Source organism: Lissotriton vulgaris, chromosome 1_1, assembly GCF_964263255.1.
Source record: "Lissotriton vulgaris chromosome 1_1, aLisVul1.2, whole genome shotgun sequence".
Taxonomy (NCBI): domain Eukaryota; kingdom Metazoa; phylum Chordata; class Amphibia; order Caudata; family Salamandridae; genus Lissotriton; species Lissotriton vulgaris.
Genome location: NC_141685.1, coordinates 447957355 through 447980001, shown reverse-complemented (window position 1 = coordinate 447980001; position 22647 = coordinate 447957355). Strand labels below are relative to the sequence as shown.

The 22647-nt window shown below is 43.1% G+C and overlaps 1 protein-coding gene across 2 annotated transcripts in view; it reads right to left on the bottom strand.

Annotated features, from left to right (window-relative positions):
• Positions 1-22647, bottom strand: part of ATG4C (autophagy related 4C cysteine peptidase) — a 297476-nt gene that overhangs the window by 235882 nt on the left and 38947 nt on the right. For both annotated transcript variants that reach the window (XM_086953509.1, XM_086953515.1), the window contains exon 2: positions 5507-5646. In XM_086953509.1, coding sequence (XP_086809635.1) covers positions 5507-5582 — 76 coding nt within the window. In that variant the 5' untranslated portion in view covers positions 5583-5646. The remainder of the gene's footprint in view (positions 1-5506; positions 5647-22647) is intronic.

Genomic DNA, 22647 nt, shown 5'->3' with positions numbered 1-22647 from the left:
TAGTTAATCCAGATACCCCTAAACCCATTACCACGGAGGAAGATATAACTACAGTGAGATCTTGGGAAATTATGTTCTGGAACATTGCGGGCCTTAAATCGAAAATTTTAAATCCATTATGGTTAGATGCAATTAAAGACTATGATATTGTAAGTCTCCAGGAGACTTGGGAGTTAGAAGCCTCACACTTGTGCGGCTTTAAGACCTTCCATTCACCCGCAATCCCCTCAGCTCATGGTAGGGCCAAAGGAGGTCAGTGTACCTACGTGTCCAATCTGCTAATATGTCGTAAGATTGAGATGGTTGTTAATAATCAGTATTACCATATCATTAGAATTATCATTGACCGAGACATACATCTGGTTGTTGTAAATTTTTACAACAATGTCTTGGCGGTAGCCATGGAACAAACATTTGTAAGATTAGGCCAGGATATTAAAACCCAGATAGAAGGGAGAGTGAAATCAGTCTGTATAATCTGGGGTGGAGATTTTAATTGTTCCCTGTGTAGATATGGGGAAAAGGGTACATGCGGCTTAATGTTAGATAAGTTGACTAGTTTAAGCCATTTTGAGCACACTGCCTGTGAGAATCACTTAAATGAGATTATTTTTTCTTGTGACTTGGGTTTCGCAAATAGAATCGGCAGGTGCGAGATCCCTTTTCAACCAACATTTAATGGCAGGGGTACAAGTTCTACCATAGATTTTGCATTGATATCAGCCAGATATGGCGAGGAGGTGTTAGCTTTTAAGACTCTGGACAATGCTATGAGTGACCATTTCTCTTTAAGCCTGAAGATCGCTCAACTGGGTAACTACCCCCCTAAAATAGGAGCCCCAACTAAGGAGTCTCAGGATATAACTCTGAATCGGCAGAATGGTTACACACTTAAATGGAGTAAAATAGTACCCGAAGACATCCTGAATAAGGTGATCCAAAAATGTAATTTTAACATTGCAAAATGTCTTGAAGACAATGTGGCTGATTCGGTTATCGTGTCCAATTTTAAAACCATAGCAGGAAACATTAAAAATGCCCTATGGGTAGAGACAAAAAACCCAAAAGTACACCGGCCAAGATGGTTTGATACACTCTGTACCAAGACTTGTACTAAGTTGAAGCATGCACTGAATGCCCCTATAAGAGACAAGAATCTTGTAAGACAGTTAAGAAAAGAGTATAAAGGAAACCTCAAGCTGAGGAAAGACACTATTAAAAAGGAGGCTTGGGATGCACTGTGTGAGGCATCGCAGAACAAGGATTCTGCTGCCTTTTGGAAAGTGGTAAATGATCCTCTATTTTCTTATAACTCAAAGGCCAGGGTCGAGAATGCGATTTCTGAAACCGAATGGGTTAAACATTATGAAGAACTTTATAGTGCTAAGACCAACTATGACCATGTACCTAATGAAGAGAGGCTGGAGGGAGCACAGAGTAGGATGACGTTGGAACTGGGGATTACCCTGTGTGAAGTAAACAAGAGTATAAGAGATAGTGCTGGAGGCAAAGCTCCTGGCCCTGATGGCGTTCCAGTTGACTTTTATAAAAGCAACATGGATCTTTGGGGCCCGTTGCTTACACAACTTTTTAATGCTTCCTGTTCCTATGGGCTACTACCCTCATGGTGTGAATCCATAATAGTTCCTATTTTTAAAAAAGGTGACAGAGCGAGTTGTCACTGCTATCGCCCTATCTCGCTCCTGGACTCTACCATTAAAATATTGGGCAGGGTTATTTTAAACAGATTGCAATTATGGGCAGACGAACAATCGGTATTAAGCGACCTTCAATACGGTTTTAGGAAGGGCCTATGCACCACTGACCAATGTCTTAACTTGCACTTATTGCTAAAAAAGTATACAAAAGCGAAGGGTGGCCGTATGTTTTTAACATTCGTGGACTTGACGTCTGCTTTTGATTGTGTCACCCATACTAAGCTTTGGTTGGTCCTTCGGAACCTGGAAGTAGATAAGGATATAATTAATTTCCTTAGGGAACTTTACATGGGGGACACTGCTCGGGTTAGGTACGGTAAGAGTGGAGAATGCACAGATCCATTCACCGTGTCAAGAGGAGTACGGCAAGGTTGCGTCCTCGCCCCGTTTTTATTTACTATTTATATTAATGGACTGGAAAAAACTCTGTTAGAGGAGGGCAGGGACATGCCACTTGTTGGTAGAAGATCTATCTCTGCTCTCCTATATGCGGACTATGCAGTTTTAATGGCCAGGACACCACTGGCAATGCAAGCGGTGGTCAATTCATTTACAGGTTTTATGACTAAACTTGACCTAAAAATTAACTGCACTAAGACCTTTAGTATGATATGCGGCCAGGGACAGCACAAAAAGGGTAAAACAATATTTATTGGTCCTAAGCCTCTCGAACAGACTCCCAAATTTCCATATCTTGGAGTATTGTTTGATGAAGCAGGCCGATGGGGTAACACAATACAATCGAGGAGATTACTGTTCTGCAAATCTATCACAGCCTTGAAAACCTTTAGTAGAATGATGGGCAAAAAACCTATCAGGGAGCTTCTAACTGTGTACAGTGCTACCTGTGTGGCAGTTGCTACATATGGAGCAGGGGTTTGGGGTTATGTAAACACGAAAACTCTACTAGTAGAGAATAACTTCTTAAAATCCTTGCTCAGGGTACCTCATAGTGTCTCAACCTATGTCAGTCATGTTGAGCTAGGGGTAACATATTGAAGATATCATTAAGGTGGCCCCGGTACTTCTATGGCACAGGATTTGGTCAAATGAGGAATGTTTATTTAACCGCTCTATTTTAATGGATGTTATGAGTCTAGAGAATGTCGGGAGGGTGACCTGGTTAACTTATGTATGAACGTTCCTTATTAAAATAGGGCATAAGGAATATTATGACGACCCCACAAGAATGTGTGACATATCTAGGAAATCACTAAAAAATGTTTGCATGAGGCATTTGTGCGACCTTAGGACTAACACAGAACTGGCAAAGGAAACTGTGGTCGCACACCAAATGATTTTGACCTCTTCTCACATGCAACCGTATATTAAGTTAAAAATGAGCGACTTTGAAAGGTTTTTATTGACACGCTTCAGGCTAAACCTGTTACAGCGATCTATTAGCTTCCCTGTTGTGAATATTTGGACTAAGCAACTAATCAAATGCCCTTGTGACAATTTTTCAGAACAGTCAGATATTCATATCCTCTTTTTTCTGTAGATTTTACACTATTCCTAGGAAAACATTGATTGTTCCCCTCCTGAAAATTATGGAATGTAGACAGTGTCGCCCTGCATTTTTAGAACTTCAGAAATTGGACAATATTTTAACTGTTGCATATTTGTCTGCTTATTTTAAGTCTGTTTTTAGATCTCGAAAGACAATTTTTTAAATTAAATAAGGAAAATGGATTTATCTTATTTTTTTATCTTTTTTTTGATTATGTGTTCGAATATTTTGTATTATGACGAATTTTAGATTAGTGCACAAATATTTTGTATTATGATTAAATTTTTATACGTGTACTTTTATGGTTGTTTTATCTGATAACCGAATAAAGTTAAACTTGACTTGACTTGACTTCCAACACCAAAATACAGTCTGTGCTTGCGAGATAAAATCATTAGATGCAGATGTCACCTGACCGTATCTTTCTAAGAACTGGGAAGGCATCAAGTCATTCGATTGATGACACAGATACAACCATCAATGTGACATTTCTCTGGGGCAAATGTCCACTTTCCACCATATTAATGTCAATTAAGAACACATACAGACAGTCTGAATTGATGTCCTTTTACCTTATATGTTCATAAGGAAACGTGTAAGACGCATACCTTGATGCACATAATCTATGTCAGACATTATTAAACTTGTGTTAAAAAAATTCCAATTTCTGAAAAGCTTGAATATATAAGGACGAACACTTTACCTCCTGTCAGGAGAGGTCCTTCACCCACATTATCAGTCTCACCTACTGCCAGCACACTTCACAGATAATACATTTAACTTTAAGCCTGATACCGATAAAGTAAAATCCTGGAGGAAGACCACAGCGTACGTCTGCCCTTCGTGGGGAACACGGTCTTCACACCTCTACTGATAAAGACAGCCTTTGCTGTCAACAGGGTATGCAGTGCATCTCTTCTCTAGACTGCAAGTTGTTCTACCTTCCGTGCTCTCTTAGTTTAGCGCATAGAAGTAGGCAATGGGGTGTTACGTTTTAGATGATATTTTAAAACTTGCTTTTAATTTTACTGCCGTTACTTATAACGTGCCTTCTAGCTGTTTTTAGAATATTCTGTGCGGTTGTTTTAGATGTACTGAGAAACAGATAAGTAGTAAATACGTTTAACTTAAAAGTGTTCATTCTTCTTTGTAGAGTGAATGTGATACTGTGAATAATGAAATAAGGTTTGCTACTGTTTCCACTGTGCTCCTCATCCCTTTTACGGGTTTCTTAGTAACCCAAAAGCAACACTTCTATCTCAATTAAATACTTAATAGTGTTTTACAGGGCTACAATAACCTGTCTTTCACTTTCATCGCTGGCACGTTGAACCAAGTTCACCCGTCATCCGTGGGTGAGAAAGCACACCATGCAGACTAATGCCAAAGTCATAACTTAAGCAACAGTGGACTTAATGTATTCCAAAAGCAAGGCACTGGCACTGTGATCTATCTGATGTCATGTCTCTATGATGGTTAAGTCTGGTTTGGGCAAACAACCTCACCGACCTGGATCTCTGAAGGCAGACAGAGATGTATAATAGGGTCAATTAGTTTATTTATCTGCTGCAACTTTAATGCGAGTGTGCCAACATAATGGTGAGTCACCGTTATTCATTTGCCTTGCAATGTAAATACAAAGTAAGGTACTATCTCTCATGCTTATAAAGTGCTTCTGAGCCCTGCCTGGTGAAGCTCCACATGCGGTCTTCAAAACATATATATCTTTGCTGAAGTCTTCATTACATAGCATTATACAGCATCACACAAGAAGGCTCCCAGAAATTATGACCTTATCCCAAGGATATCTTGTTTAAACTTTTGGTGCAAAAATTCCTCCATCTTGGGATACTATCGGATATATATAATCTGGACGCGTTTGAAAGATCTTGAGGCACAATTTTGATTCTGAACATGAAAGGTATCCCTTAAAGTTACTAATATGGTGTGGGCAAACCATACAGGGCATGTTACAGGTTTGAAAATGTTACTGTAAATCATGTTGTGCCTTTAGAGTTACATTGTGGTTATAGTTGTTGACATTTTAGTAACTGACATTTTGAAATAAATAATGCCAATTCACATTTAAGGGAACAGTTCTCGAACAACATTGTGGCCGGTAACAATAGCACTGTTTTTACCTAGATCTATAGCATTATAATTTCAATTGAAGCGAGGTCTTGGGCACAAACTGGGGAGCCTAACGTGGGTGTCCATGTCAAAAAGGTGTACAGTAAAACAAAAACACTGGTGTACAGGAGGACTGACTGATACTTACTATATTTCATGTTGTGCCATGCAGATATAAATTTTGTTTTCAATTTTTCCACTTCATCTGTCCCAGCAGTCTCCATGTTCACATTCAAAGAGAATAGCCATCACTTATCTTGCTTGGTGTTGTAACTCAAAGTTCGTTCACTAAAAAAGATAGGATATTAGTCAGAGTAGTATTGCTGAGTAAAACACAGTTAAATCGTTATAAAATGATCCGAGACCAATGATTTGTATACCTGCAACACGTTTCTGCCTTTCGTCTCATCTTACAACGATGAACTTAACTAAAACATTACTCGTAACAATGCATTTAAAATTTGCCCATTTACTAACAAAAAATGGTCTAGTATTTAAGCACTTAATTTACTGAAAAAATGTATAAATACGAATAGATACAACACTGGGCTAATGAAATATCACAATTCAAGAATACCATTAACTTAGTCATTTTCAAGTTAATAAGTATGATCTACCATTAAATTAAAAATAACCTAAAATTACAATCACACAAGATTTTGTTTTATTAATTGAAGATAATGAAAGAGAGAGTGTGAAAATAAAAAAAATATTGTGTGCCATGGAGAGGAGGGTCAGCTGTCAGCTACTTCTTAGCCCTATGTCAAATTAGGGACAGGTACATCATAGGCATCGTCAGTTTCACCTTCTCTTAGTGCAGAAATAAATATGGATTACAGCTACAAAGATGACGCCTTCATTGCATTAATTGATGCTTGCAAACTACTTTTCAGAAGAATAAAATTCTACCCTATTTGAATTTACAAAGCTTGCTGGTTTAGGAATACGCACTTGAAATATGTCAGGCATGATGTTCACCTTAGTCTGAGTGAGGCTGGCAAGCTTTTGTTACTAGATTTAATAAATTTATAACAATTATGAGGATATCTACTGAAAATATTTAATGACTCCTGTATTGATTAACGGACAATTTTGAGGAAACCAGGTTCAATGATAATAGCATTTCTTTGAATAGAACAGGCGAGCCACACAGAATGCATGTTGTCTTGCTTGTTTACACTCTGTGTGAGGAAACGTAATTATGTAAGCAAACATTACCTATTTCTTGGTTTCATTTTCTGTATTTATATTTATTATCTTCGTATCCCCCTTGTCACTGTCCTTTGGAGAAAGGCGAGTCAATTTGAAACCATATTTAGACTCGCCCTACACCGCCTTCTCTTCCCCCTTTTCTTTGCTTGATATTCTGTGTTTGTAAATGGTATAGAATGGCATGTGTTTGAATTCTACCTTTGAATAAATCAAATGCACGGATTTAAATGTGTATGAGGAATGCACATTTCTTATTATTCTCATATTTATAGGACATTGTTATTCTCATATTTATAGGACATTTTGCAAACTCCTTAGATGTGCCCACACTTTTCAACATTAACATGACTCCTCTAGCTAACATCATCAGTTCTCACAGAGTCAACATCATCTCCCATGCTGACGACACCCAGCTCATTTTCTTCCTCTCAGATGACAGCATCACCACCAAGACAAACTTCAAACTATGCATGACCAGCATGGCCAATTGGATGAAAGCCAACTGCCTCAAGCTCAACACTGACAAAACTGAAATGCTGACCTTCAGATATAAGAGTTCACCTTGGTAATCCACCTGGACAGACGCCCATTCCAACCAACCAAACTAGGAACCTAAGCCTCATCCTGGACACCAACCTCACCATGAAGACGCAGGTCAATGCCGTCACCTCCTCATGCATGTTACATACAATCTTCAAGTGGCTCCAAATAGACACCAGATGTACCATCACGCAGGTCCTAATCACAAGCAGATTGGACTACCACAATACAATAAACGCAGACATCCCAACCCATCTTCTTCACAGACTTTAAACCATCCAAAACGCCGCCGCCAGACTTGTTACCGACCTTTCACACCAAACCCAGACCACCCTTCCGAGAGCTCTACTGGCTCCCCATCCAGAAGCACTTCCAGTTCAAACTTCTTACACATGCATTCGAGTCGTACACAACACAGGACCACTTACCTCAATCACTGACTTCACTTCCACCAACCCACCAAACAACTTCACTCAACATCACTCACACACCCACATCCACAAACATCCTGAATCCGCAGAAGCAGAATTCTCCTACCAAGCTGGCAAACCCTGGAACGACCTCCCCCGACACATCAGGGCCTCCATCTCACTTCTTGAATTCCGCAAGAAACTGAAGTCCTGGCTTTTCAATTAGTCTTCTTGCGGGACCATAAAGACTGTCTATACACCAGTTCAACCTCGCCACACACCCACATTCACCTACTCAGTGCATGAATACACTCATGGGGGACAAGCACAGCTCTAAAAATTCACCTTATATTACACCGATATATCCCATTAAGCCACTTTTTAGGCAGAAGCCAACCAGACAGCAGAGCTGTCTGGGTTGCTAAAGACATCTTAGGGACATTTGGAAAGCTTCCCTGGGAATGCATTCCACCTATTGCTTACTATTGGCTTTGCTGTTAGTAACTCACATTTGCTAGCTTTCTTTTTGCAGGCTTTATTTGTTTTAGGCTGGCCAGATTCAGTTTGTCCCTTCTGTGGAGCAGAGTCTGTTTACAAGGGCCCCTTGTAGTCTTCCACCAGAGCTCCTGTCTGTAAAAAAGGCCTTAAAATCTTATTTTTATCTTGTCAAATCTGCTGTGAATTCAGAGACAAAGTTCAAATCTCAGGCGTGTTCTTCTGAGGGAGGTTGGTGTTTACTTTTTTTTCCTCGGACTTCAAAGTGGCAGGTTTTATGTGACAAACATGCTGGGTACTGAGGGTGTGCTGGAGGAAGGCCGTAGGATGTTATTTATTTATAGCATACAACAAAATGTAAATGTCTGTAAATCAACTGTGCAGATATTTCAGAATATATTTGAATTAGAAAGCCAATAAGCATGTTTTTTTTTGTAATTATGAAGTGCGGTGGAAACAAATATTTTAATATGATCAAAACAAATCAATACAATAGGTGAAGGCATGTCCACACTTTAAAGTTTGTGTGCTGTATAGTTTCATTAGTAAAACTGTATGTCTGTGCAAATGTAAAGGTCATTTTAATTGGAAATTTGTGGTCTGTAATGGTAGTACGCAACAACACCATGAATACCCCACTCAACTCTGCACCACTCCATACCACTGCACTCTTCACCACTATACTCTGTGTTACTATACTCTACACCACTCCAGACTAAGTCTACTCTGCACCACTGCACTCTTTGCCATTGCACACTCTAAACTACTACACTCTACACCAGTCCACTCTACACCACTCCACTTTGCAACACTGCACTCTATGCCACTGCATTCTACTCTATACCACTCCACGGAAATGCACTCTATGTTAATTGACTCTACACCACTGTAATCTACTCTGCCCACTGCACTCTATGCCACTGCACTCTACCCTGCACCACTCCAAACCACTTCACTGTACTCTGAAACTATTTACTCTATGCCACTACACTCTACTTCTCCTCACTCTATGGCACTGCAATCTAAGGTACACGTTTACCACCACTGCACTCTACTCTAACCACTGTGCTCTATGCCTCTGCACTCTAGGCCAATGCACTCTACGCCACTTTTCTCAAAATCAATGCACCCTACGCCACTGCACACCAAGCTAATCCACTCTGTACTACTGCACTCTACATCACTGTACTCTACTCTATGCCATTGCACTTTAGGCCGCTCTAATCCACCATTCTTCCCCCACTCTATGGCTCTTTACTCTAGGCCACTCTATTCTACCCCACTCCACTATATGCCACTCTATTCCACTTTAAGTCACTCTACGCAACTCCATGCCACTCTAGGACATTCAATGCCACCCTACAACACTCCACTCTATGACACTCTACTCCGACAGTCTAGGTCACTCCACAACTCTCTACTCCACTCTATGCCATTCCACTCCATGCCACTCCATGACAATATATTACACTCTATGACACTCTACTTCATGCAACTCCCTCTATGCCGCTCCACGTTACTTAACTCCACTCAATGCCACTCTGTGACACTCTACAAAACTCTATTCCACTCAATGCCACTCTACAAAACTCTACTCCACTCTATGACACTCCAATTTACTCCGCACCACTCCACTGTACTTTAAGCCACTCTCCTTTATGCCACTAACTTTTAGTCATGCTGAGCGTTATCCCCACTGGTGTATAACATTTCTAAAGCACATTGGCAAAGGCAATAACTCTTGCATATGTGAGACATTGCTTTTGCCAATGCCTGTTGCTATTCTGTACATTGTATATAAATCGTCAAATAAATATTAAACTATTTCCACATCTTAAGATGCAAGAATTAATAATGTTGTTGATTCAATCGATGGGTATTGATTGTCATGAAACAACCGGAGTGTAAAATTCCTTGAACCTTAAACAATAATAATTATGGGCTATGTACTTTGCCTGATTACTTTTGCTTAAGGGCCATGAACGTGTATTTAAAATGTTAACTGCTATTCTACAGTTTGTGTGATTTGTCTCAAAGTAGAAGAATACGATTTTATCCAGAAAATCAAGACCGGTGAGTGTTTTTTTTGGCTCTTTATTATTAACTCAGCAGAAAGTCCTCCAAGCCATAAACTGATCAATATAACTTTGGACAAGGAGCACTCTGCCACAATATATTTACCCTTAAAACGTACAACAATGGGTACACACATACAATTTGCTGTCCCTGTAAAACGGGTCATGGGGAAAGGCATAATCAGATTCTTTTCTGGCAAGGGATGATGTGATCAAGCGGTAGAGTAATTGTACATCGCACACTGTTGACAGATCCATCTCTAAATATTGTGATAAACGAGGAGGGCTGCACTCAGACGGATACAGTCCAGCAATGCAACGACTACTGTCAGCTGGTCTTGAGCTTGTTGAGGCACCACATAGTACCCTTTCCAAAAGCTCCAGGAACCGCGGTTGTGGCCAGCCTCCCGTTAGAACGTTAGGTGAAGGAAATAGGGACTGATATGGTGCTCGGTGGCATCATAGCCTGGAGGTGGGGGATACACACACGTGAAAGGTCCATAGGCTCCCCTTGGCCTTAAAAAAAGTTTCAACCCTGTTAACAGCCGAGTGTTTGGGCTGTTCAGAGAATTATTTCCTCCAAATGTTGTGATGCCTATGATCCTACACATGTTCCCTTCGCTTTTCATTGTTACCAGAACACTAAATATATCTATTTATTTATCTACATGCCACACTACATGTCTGAGGAAGGTCATCATGCTGGTGACACACAGTCCCAAGTAAGCAACTCAGCAGATTTCCCTATATTCAATCCTATAACAGCTAGATCTACGGATTATCCTACATTCAGTCTCATAACATTCCAGTCATTTTCCTATCTACAATACTGTACAATCAATAGACCCTAATCCCATAACCTGATTCAAACCAAAATCTGCCTATCAAACCCTCTAGCATTCAATGTCACTACACTAAATCCAACACATGCTCTATAAGTCAGATAGACTACAGTCACCACAACACACATGCACACCCAATCATACCATACTTAACCCATTTACATTCAAACACATAATACCCTACCTAACAAATTTGCATGCTACCAGCTGCACCATTTCATAAGCCCAATCCAACTCAAACTCTGTACAACACCCACTTACCATTTCAAGCTTTTTCATCACAGTCGACCTTTCCTCACATGTTTAATATTCCTCAACTACAAAAAAACACGCACACACAATGCTCACTGATGCCCTTCAAGCCACTGCACAAGAGATTTATTAGTGAATGGCTCAACAAGCCCCTCCAATCTTAACACTCAACACCCCAAAACCACCTTGAATTAATAAGGCACAAAAACATAATCCCCACCATCGTACACAGTCTAAACACAACCAAATACAAAGCACAACTCAAATTCTAGGCCCTAATATGAACAACCAAATCACAGAAACACAGATTACAAAGTCCCACACTTACACTTATTGAAACTCACCACCTCACCCACAAGTACTCCAAATATGCACATCTTATGCATCTTACCACACAAAACGCAACCTCAGACTCTACTGTACGTCAGGATCAAAAGTACATCTTCGAACACCCAGCTCCACTCACTCAAACAGCTAACATTACACCACACAACAAGACCCTTTAAAGTCTTTGGCAGCATGAACGCAAAATTACTGCCACCTACAGCAAAACGCCATCATCAGATGGTAAGTGATTCAATTTGACAATTCTATTACCAGAAGATAACATCAAGCTGCACTACACTCATCAACATCTTCAATGTCACGCATTCGTCTGTTGTGGTTACATCACAATCCAAAATGCCTGCCTCTATACCTCCTACAAACTCATAACATGCCTAACATTCAAAGAGGCTATGGCAAAAATCACACTCTTACATTTACGGTAGCATCCATGCAAACTTCCACCTCACCAGCCACACCCTGACCAAAACACGCCAGCACTCAAATCTAACACAACCATAACAACTAATACTCAACTGTAGAAAAAACACGCCATTCCACTCAACATCAAAAATAAAAAACTGCCATCAATCAATCAATCAATCAAAACATTTATATAGCGCGCTACTCACCCGGAGGGTCTCAAGGCGGTTAGGGAGGGGGGGTCCGCTACTGCTCGAACAGCCAGGTCTTGAGCTGCTTCCTGAAGGCGAGGTGGTCTTGGGTCAGGCGGAGGTGGATCGGGAGGGAGTTCCAAGTCTTGGCGGCCAGGTAGGAGAAGGACCTTCCTCCTGCTGTGGCTCTTCGGATGCGGGGGACGGCGGCGAGGGCGTGGCTGGCCTATCGAAGCTGGCGGGTAGGAGTGTTGAAGTTGAGGCGGCTGTTGAGGTATCTTGGGCCTTGGTTGTGTAGGGCTTTGTGTGCGTGGGTGAGGAGACGGAAGGTGATTCTCTTGTTGACCGGGAGCCAGTGCAGGTCTCTCAGGTGTCCGGAGATGCGGCTGTGTCGGGGGATGTCGAGGATGAGTCTTGCTGAGGCGTTCTGGATCCGCTGAAGTCTCTTCTGGAGCTTGGCGGTGGTTCCGGCGTAGAGGGCGTTGACGTAGTCCAGTCGGCTGGTGACGAGGGCCTGGGTGACCGTCTTCCTGGTCTCGGTGGGGATCCACCAGAAGATCTTACGTAGCATGCGCAGGATATTGAAGCAGGACGAGGAGACGGCGTTGACTTGTCTGGTCATGGAGAGGGAGGAGTCCAGGATGAAGCCCATGTTGCATGCGTGGTCTGTCGGTTTGGGTGTGCTGCCCAGGGCGGGGGGCCATCAGGAGTCGTCCCCGGCGGAGGGCGAGGAGCCCAGGATGAGAACTTCCGTCTTGTCTGAGTTCAGTTTCAGGCGACTGGTCATCATCCACTCGGCTACGTCTGTCATCCCTTCGTGTAGGTTGGCTCTGGCGGTGGCTGGGTCGTTGGTGAGGGAGAGGATCAGCTGAGTGTCGTCGGCGTAGGAGATGATGTTGAGGTTGTGTTGGCGTGCGATGGCTGCGAGGGGGCTCATGTAGACGTTGAAGAGGGTGGGGCTGAGCGGTGATCCCTGTGGCACGCTGCAGATGACTTAGGTGGCTTCTGATCTGAACGGTGGAAGGCGGACTCTCCGAATCCTTCCGGCGAGGAAGGAGATGATCCACTCCAGTGCCTTCTCCTGGATTCCGACGTTGCTGAGGCGCTGCACTAGGGTGCGATGGCAGACAGTGTCGAATGCCGCGGAGAGGTCCAGGAGGATGAGGGCCGCAGTCTCCTCGTTGTCGAGCAGGGCTCGGATGTCATCGGTGGCTGCGATGAGGGCGGTCTCGGTGCTGTGGTTGGCCCGGAAGCCAGACTGCGAGAGGTCGAGGGATCCATTCGTCTCGAGGAAGGCGGCCAGCTGCTTGTTGACGGTCTTCTCGATGACTTTGGCCGGAAACGGGAGGAGCGAGATGGGGCGGTAGTTTTTGAGTTCGGTGGGGTCCGCTGATGGTTTCTTCAGTAGAGTGCTGACTTCGGCGTGCTTCCAGCTCTCCGGGAAGGTGGCGGTGTCGAAGGAGGTGTTGATGATGTCCCGCAGATGGGGAGCGATGACAGCGTCGGCCTTGTTGAAGACATGGTGAGACGATACATGGTGATTTAAGGGGCGGAGACAGAGAACAGAAATTGAGACAATGTGAAGCAAGGTGGATTCTTAAGCTTCGTGCGGTAGAATGCGGAATAAATGTGGACCAAGAACTACATTATTTCCTGTAATATATGGGCACTCATTTCTGTATTTTCATATGGGAACTGTCTGAGATCTATTATTTCATCAGAAGAATTATCTACTGTCTATATGTATAAACTAATATGTGTGTCAGAATGCAATTTATGCTGATTAACTGTGAATTATAATTCCTTACATCCTTAGAATTGTATATAAATGAAAATCACAATCGTAGTTATGGTACTATGGAAGTATGTATTACTGTTAGAGAATTGAATTATAAATTGTTTATTGGATGGGTTGAATAGAATGGTGTGGATTGAGGATTCAATCCACCTGAACAAATAGTCTATCTTTGCATTTATCTTCATATGCAAACCCATCTTCCTGTGTGTTTCTCTCTCCTACCTTCTTTCTTCTTTTTTTCCCGGTATTACCTAAAAAAACTTATGAATGGGTTTTTTTGTTTGACCTTCTCTTCTCTAATTTGGGCACATTGGTCTTATTATTCGTTTATGGGTCATGCTGTTGTTTTAGCTGAACTTGCAAATATAATAATGTTGACTATTTACTCCTTCCTCTGGATCTGAGGAATTTTAAAAAACCAAATAAGTGTTTTTATAAAATGAGTTGTTATGGTCTAAACGTTTTTCTGTGAATATGGGTAAGGTACCTACTTATAGTGGCATTCACGCAATATCTGGATTCCTTTCACGACCATCGATTGCCACTACGTTAAGATGGCGACTGTTTAGGGTAATATTACTCACAGTAACTCACTATGTCTCTTTTGGAACTGTATTGATGTTTTTTTGCCGGAGCTGGGCACTGAAACAGCGCTCAAGAAAATGTAGAAACATAGATTTCCTTCTTTAAAGTATTGTCGTTTTATAATATTTCGAACTTTGAAAACTACTGCAAGTGTAACGTTGGATATTGCGTTCGCCACTTTACCACTCTAAGATGGCGACCATATATCTCGGATAGAACATTAGAATTGTCTTATGACTATGTTTATGCCCAAAGTGAATGCACAGGCGGGCTCGTGTATTTAAGCTGCCGCGTAGGTATGGCTCGGTTGTAATTTTAACGGAACCCCCTTGAAAACGTGAGGAGTACTCTCCCTGGTAAGTTCAGAGGCGCATGTATGGGTTCGTGTGGTCGACTAAATATGCCGATTGAGTGACGGTTTCCCGGTTGGGACTCCGCTCGATTAGGTAGTGTTTTTAATGTTGATACTGCTCGGTATGTAGATTACCGGTTTGGTTCCTCTTTCCGCTGTTGCTTTTGTACTATGAGTGTCTATACTGTGTTACCCAAGACTAGATTACGGGTCACAGTATACTTTTGGGTTACTACAGCAGGCATGTTATTGAGTGTGACTCACCTTTATTTTTATTTTTAGCAGCATCTATAGGCTTACACCTTGAGGTATTTTCCTAGTGACAGCCTAATATGTGTTAGTCGGGTTTTCTAAATACGATTTTTCTCTATATATATATGAACCAATTACCTATTTTGCGTATGAAAAAATTGAACATATTTAGAAACACAGATTTTAATGTGATGGTCCAAAATTGTAAATATATATGGGTTTGTTTCCCTCAGATCTGAACTATACATTACCATATATGAAGAACTCAGATACACATAATGGAATGAGGTAAAATGACCTGAATCTTTTATTGAAGATAAGCTTTTATTAAAATTTCTCTAGTTCAAAGATATGTAATATTTATATTACATGAACAGGATGAACCTGTGTTATTATCTAGGCGAAACGTGTACCGATACTGCAGTGCGGAGGCTAATACTGAATATGTAGAAGAGTATGGACTCTAATTGGCTATCTTTCTTTCTTTCAGTTCCACTTTATAATTGAGGAACAAATAGCCCTCTGGAATTGGTCTTTAGTATTGGTTGTTTTGGATTGATCCTTTAGGTGAGTTAACCTTTACCTTCGGTAAAATTATGTCTCTGAGGAAAGGCTGTCCTGTGCTAAATTAGTCAGGACATCTTAAGATTTAAAGACTGACAATTTGCCCCTATAAACTTAAGGTTTTTTTTGCGACGTGTCCAACTGTATCCACAATTCTTATGACCTTATTTACTATTCTGGATAATAAGGCTCTTTCTATATATAACAATGCAGAGGTCATTAGTGAACCTGTAGAAAAATATGGACCCTAATTTTACATCTTCTTCCTTTCTAGTTCCACTTTATAATTGAGGAACAATTGCCTTCTTGAATTGACCTTTACTACTAGTCGTTCGGACTGATTTTTGGTGAGTTTACTGTTACTTTTAGTAAAACTATTCCTCTGAGGAGAGGTTATCCCGGTTTAACTGGACAGGGCAGTTAAAGATCTAAAGAATGATACTCTGCCCTTACAAAAATAGGTTGTGTAACATGTTCACTTGCCTTTTCACTTCTCATGATCTTATCCACAATTTTGGGTATTAAGGTTTTCTCTATATATGTTTGTATATATACTGTTCACGCTGTGGTAACTCATCATTCTTGGATCCTCTTTCTTTTCTATCTGTAAATCTGGTACCTATACGTTAAACATGTTCACTCAATTTTTAGTATTATACTTGATAGGTGTGCTGTAGATCCTCGTGTGACTTCTTTCAGTATCTGTACAGATCTCCACTTTTTGTAAATCTTTATAGTTTTAACTCTTGTATCCTTTGGTAGACATAGTCACTGGTGAAGGACCATTTGTGTACATAAAGAGAATTGTATATATTATGGATTTGTTTATTTTGTTGTAGCCCTGAAGAAGTCATTTGGGTGACTGTACCCTCTGACGAAACACGTGTTGGCTACCTCTGTTTGAACTAGATGAAGACCATGAAGAGATTTGATGTTTTGAAGAGAAAAGAAATGGAAATTAAAGGAATTTAATCTGATGAACTGTGAAAGGATATTCATTTGACTGTGGTTATCTTTTCTCTTAGAATAACATAAGAATTGACATATATGTGCTCGGGGACAACTTACCTTTTATTACTGAATCCTCTGGTTGCAGAGGACTTCTTTGGGGACGCAAGTGGCCGCTTTCCCCTGTTCCCTTGAGCCTTCATATAAGGAGAATACAAATCCAGTTATAGTTGCGCAAAAGTTACCCAGCCACTATCTGTTCTGTTTTGAAGACATGGTGAGGGCAGGGGTCGGTTGGAGATCCAGAGTGGATGGAGTTCATTGCACGGATGGTGTCTTCGGTCGTGATCGGGGTCCAGGCGCGGATGGAGGTGGTGGGGGGCGTTGGTGTGGTCGTGGGGAGCGTTGGTTGCGTGCTGAAGCTATTGTGTAGGTCTGCGATCTTGTTGTGGAAGTAGGAGGTGAGGGAGTTGCAGAGGTCTTGCGATGGGGTGATGTCGTTGTTTCCGGCGTTGGGGTTGGAGAGCTCTTTAACGATGAAGAGTTCCTTGCTGTTGTGTGCGTTGTTGTCCAGTCGTTCCTTGAATGTAGTTTTTTTGGTGGCGTGGATCAGTTGATGGTGTTTTCGAGTGGCGAGCTTGAGGGTGGTCATGTTGTCTGGTGTTGGGTCTCTGCGCCAGGCTCTTTCGAGGGCTCGGCAGTTCTTCTTGGAGCTCTTGAGTTAGTCGGTGAACCATGGTGCTTTCTTACTGCCGGGTCTGCTAGGCAGGGTCCTCAGTGGGGCGAGGTCGTCTGCGCAGGTGCTGATCCACTTCGTGAGGTTGTCGGCGGCCTGGCTGGGGTTCGCTGAGCTGGTGGGAGGGTGCTGGCTCAGAGATGCGACGAGCTGGTCGGCAGTGATCTTGTTCCAGCTCCTGCGTGCAACCTGTTGCTGGTGATGGTGGATCGTGGTTCTTCTGAAGCTGAAGTGGATGCAGCTGTGGTCCGTCCAGTGGAGTCCGGTGGCGTGGCTGAAGACGATGTCCTTGCTGGATGAGAAGACGGGGTCGCGTGTGTGTCCGGCGTAGTGGGTGGGAGTGGTCACCAGCTGCTTGAGACCGAGGTTGGCGAGGTTGTCCAGCAGGGTGGTGGTGTTGCGGTTGTTGTTGTTCTCCAGGTGGAAGTTGAGGTCCCCGAGGAGGATGTAGTCAGCGGAGGGGAGGGCGTGCGGGCAGATGAAGTCGGCGATGTCTTCGCTGAATTGTGTGCGTGGTCCCGGGGGTCTGTAGATGAGGGTGCCTCTGAGGGTGGTCTTGGGGTCGGTGTGGATCTGGAAGTGCAGGTATTCGGCGGTTGTGAGGGTGTCGTCGGTGTTGGTCGTGATGCGGATGGTGTTCCTGTGGACGATGGCGATGCCTCCTCCGGTCTGATTGCCGCGGCCCCTCCGGGTGATCTTGTATCCGTCCGGGATGGCGATGGTGATGCTGTGCGCTGAGGAGGCGTTCATCCAGGTTTCCGTGAGGAAGGCGACGTCTGGAGATGTGGTGTCGAGGAGGTTCCAGAGTTCGATGGCGTGTCTGTGGACGGAGCGAGTGTTGAGCAGGATGCACTTCAGGTGGTTGCTGCTGGTGCTCGGCCTGGTGGGTGATCGTGTAGTGCAGGTCCGGATGCAGGTGAACTTGCAGTGCAGGAGTGGCAGCTGAAGGGTCCGTGGGTGCGTCTCGGGGTGGCTCGGAAGCATCCCGGGATCAGACCGGTGTTGAGTGTGTTGAGTTCGGAGGAGTCGTAGGTCCGGGGGGTGGGCTGGCGTCTGCGGGGGCCAGGGTTCCGGGCGCTGGGTGCGGTCCAGGTGCGGACGGGCGCAGACAGGCTTACCTTTGGCGCACCTTCGGCGCACAATCGGCGCACCCGCTGCGCGTGCGCACGGTCGCCATTTATGGCGAAGTGCGAGGGAGGGAGGAGCAGCTGGGAGGCGGGAGCAGGGAGGGCACAGAAGGCAAAGGGGGCGTGTCTTTAGTCACGGCAGCGGGAAGCGGGGAGCGGGGCGGGAGGGCACAGGGGGCAGCTACGGGGAAAAACAGCACAAGGGGGCACACAAAATCCGAGAAAAAGGGGGCAAAAGCCTAAAATAGGCTACAAGGCAGCACAATTAACTTAACAAACACAGTAGCGCAGGAGACCTCCCCGAGCGATGGCAGGGGGCTTGGTCAGCAGGCAGGCAGGCTCAGCGAGGCTGAAAGGCAGCGGCAGGCGGGGGAGCACACGCTACAGCTGGTGGCCGTGCAGCGCGGGGGTGTCCTACGAGTAGATTTTAATGATTTCCATCAACGCCCAGATCTCTCAACTCACCAAAAGCCTGACATTAGATATGGTCACCTCAACTCGCCTTCTTACATCATCGTAGCACCTACCTTAAAGACAATAAGTCACCACACAGCTAATGAGCGACCACAATCCACCACGGATTAAAAAAGCAAATAAATATTATGAGCTGTAAATAAAATGAAGAAAAAGCAAATCATATCAGGGTATCCGGAGTTACCCAAAGGTTAATGCCCACTCAGTCAATAAACACTAAGAAGACTAAGACAAATACCTCTCACCTAAATCCCTGATCTTTCCATCCATAATCAAAACTGTTGTTTGCAGATGATCATAAACCAACTGTCCACAATCAATCCTGTTGAGATACAGACTAACAGGTAAAACAAATAGATACAAGGTACAGACCTGCAGGTCCAGAAATGCTACTGCTGTACTGCATGATCTTCAGCAAAATAGACAACACCACCCTCATGTAATTCCTGCTTTGGCCAGCAGAAAAACTCTGCATTTTTAGACCTACAACTACTAGTAACAGAGCATACCCTCTTTACTGACAACCACTGAGCGACCATCTTCTCCCTTTATAGTCCCTGGCCAGTCACCGTTTGAGGTGACTAACAGGTCATTTAATTCAGCATACTGGAACCCCACAAATTAATGCTAACTGAACCAACCTACCCTAACAATTATATTTACACTTGAAAATTCATTAAAACTACAGACTTGGGCCTAATCTTAGAATCATCAGCCACCAAGGCTCTCAACTACACAGCCTTCTCACATATATTAATTTCCTCATGTGGTGGCTCACCAAAGAGCCCAGTGTTCCAGAGTCTTGACTAACCACCCAGCAAACAACAAAATGGAAAATATGGTTCAATAGTAATAACCTTAGCAGATTTAGCTACTTTCCTCAAGTGAAAATGGTATACATTATATAGCAATAAAAAACAAAGTAAAGTACATCAATCGCCTAACATTGCCAAGTAGTGAAATGCAGAGCCAGAAAATATCACAAATGTCACAGAATAGACTACACACTACTTACAAAAAAGGTGGTGAAAATCAAAGGTGAAAAGGACACGAAAATCATAGATTCCTTTACAAAAGGTCACAAAAGAGATTGTGGACACTGGCCAAGTGGCAACTGTGGCACACCGGAGGAAGGGATTAGGCACTTACCAACTCAGCATGAGCAGACATGTACTTCTGGGTAAACATAAACAGAGTCAGAAGAAGTCACATGTCCTCGAAGCACATCGTTGTAAGGCTCCCACTTTCACTAGTTGGCATTCAACCTTGGCATCCTGCACGTCTATTTTGCTTTATCCTTCTCGGTTCCCCCTTGTTTAGGGTTCTTATTTTGGTTTCTCTATTTGTCCCACAGTCGAATTTGTTGCTTTAACTCGCGTTTACTCCCCAGTAGGCTGAAACCAATTCTCCCTGCGTCAGAGTATTTCCCAGTCGATCAACTGCTTGTCAATGGCTCTGCTCCAGACCAGCAGATAAGCACCAGGATATATATTGTATCATATTAACATTCCCCCTTGAGAGTTCATACAACTTACCAGGTTTGCCTGTTTCATCAAAGTCTCATCGTCTGCTGGTTCCCAATTCTCCTGTGGGCTGAGCCCTTGCCTGTGAGACTTGATAGTGCACCCTCAATCTTACCAAGCTGCTGTGTTTTATTTATCCCCCCATAATCTCTTTGTTCCCCAAGCTGTATAGTTCCAGAAGCACATAGCACTGTGCTCTTCAGTTATACCAGTAAGGAGTATTGGGAAGCGCATCTGAATCTCCCGGGTACTCACTTCTATTGTGACAAGCATGTCTTACTAGGACAGTAACTGCAGCACAAGAGGCAACAGTGGGACGGTATAAATATGACCATCTACGTTTAATAGAATAGTCTTAAATTCTTCCAGCAGGAAGCATCGCATTGACGGATTGAGCCTCTTGTTCATTCTATTCTAATTAAAAAGAATAGGTTTACTTCACCATTATTGCTGAGAGGCACTGAAAACTCTGCCAGTTCACGGTCCAGCCATTTCAAACTTTCGTTGATTGTACTACTACAACAGTGTGAATTAACTTAATTTTTAAGAATGTATTTTGCAATGTAGGTGACTAAAAACGTAGAGTATTCTTTGCAATCTGTGAGTGGAAGAATGAGGTTCTTGGATTGGTTGGATGGCTGTGATGCAATTTTCAAATGAACAGGTGTCCAAGAGAGTGCGAGTAGTACAACGCTGGTAGCCATGGAACTTTGTATAAGGTGAAGTCACCTCTGGGTGTTTTCCCCTGAGGGGGCCTCCAAAGCCAACAACAGAAAGTTGGAGTTCTCCGTCCTACAACTAAGAATTGGGGTGAATGTGATTGGAATCTTGATTTATCCCCTTGACATGAAGGAGGTCCTAACCAGTGCTGGTGTAAGCTACTGACACCTACTCTGGTCAGACCCATTGGCTTGAGGACTTAAGAAGCCCAATCCTGAGATCACTCTCAGACAAGGGCTACGCAGGTCCAACAGTATCAGAGCAACTGCCCCTCCTTGGTCAGTGCGTAATCTGACACTGTCCGACACACTGAACTGAACTGTTGTTTGCTCTGAATCCTGTCTGAGATGGATCAAGAAGATGATTTGTTTCCAAATACTTGGACAACTGTCCATTTACCAATTTCTCCAAGACCTTAGAAAGGTAGGGGAGCTGGGAGATAGGACGATAGTTTTCGCGATTGAGGACATCCGTTCCTGCTTTCTTTAGGAGGGGGATCACTGAGGCATGTTTCCATACATCAGGAAAAATGGCAGTTTTTAAGGAGTTGTTGAAAAGCTGGGTAATCAGTGGGCAAAGCGTTGGGGCGATCTGTGCAAAAATGACGTGGGGCAAGGGTCTAACGGGGATCCAGATTTCACTATGTTCATTGCCTTCAGGACCTCACTGTCTGTGAGGGGTGTAAAATTGCCCATAACTGTGTGGCTTCCGGATGGGGAGTTAGGAGAGCCTTATTTATTGTATTAATTTTACTATGGGAACTGAAAGTGGTGTAAATCTTTCTTATTTTTTCTGTGAAGAATGCGCTAATTCTGTTGCAGGCCTCTACTGAGGGAGTTAAGCTTTGGGGCATGATAGGCGGCTTGCTGAGTTCTTTAACAATTCTAAAAAGTTCTTTAGCTGAATTGCAGCTCTTGCTGATGCGCAGGGAGTAGTATGTTTTTTTTTGGTTTTTATAGCGAGATAATAAGATCTAAGCACAGACTTTTATCTTAGTTTGTTTGCTTCATTTTTAGATAGCCTCCATTGGTGTTCAAGTTTCTGACATTCCCTCTTAAGACTTTTAAGTTGTGGGGTATACCATTTTTCCGTCTGGGGCCGTTTCCGAGATTTCCGAGTGAGTGCCAGTTTATCCAAAGTTCAGTAAATCTCAGTTTCAAGATTGACTGCTTCTAAACATACTGTGGTGTCAACTGAAATCCCTGTACTAGCGCCTGAGAAGTGTGCTGCAAATGTGGATTCAGTGACTAACCTCCAGACTCGATTTGATGTATGATAGATTTCCCTGGGCTTAGTTGGTTTAGCAAGTAGACCCAGCGTGAAAACTATGAGCGAATGATCTGTCCAGAGTAGTGGCTTGATCTCTTGAATGTCTGTAGCTTTAATTTTGGAAAAGAGTAGGTCAAGCGTATGACCAGCTATATGGGTAGGTCCTTCTATCCACTG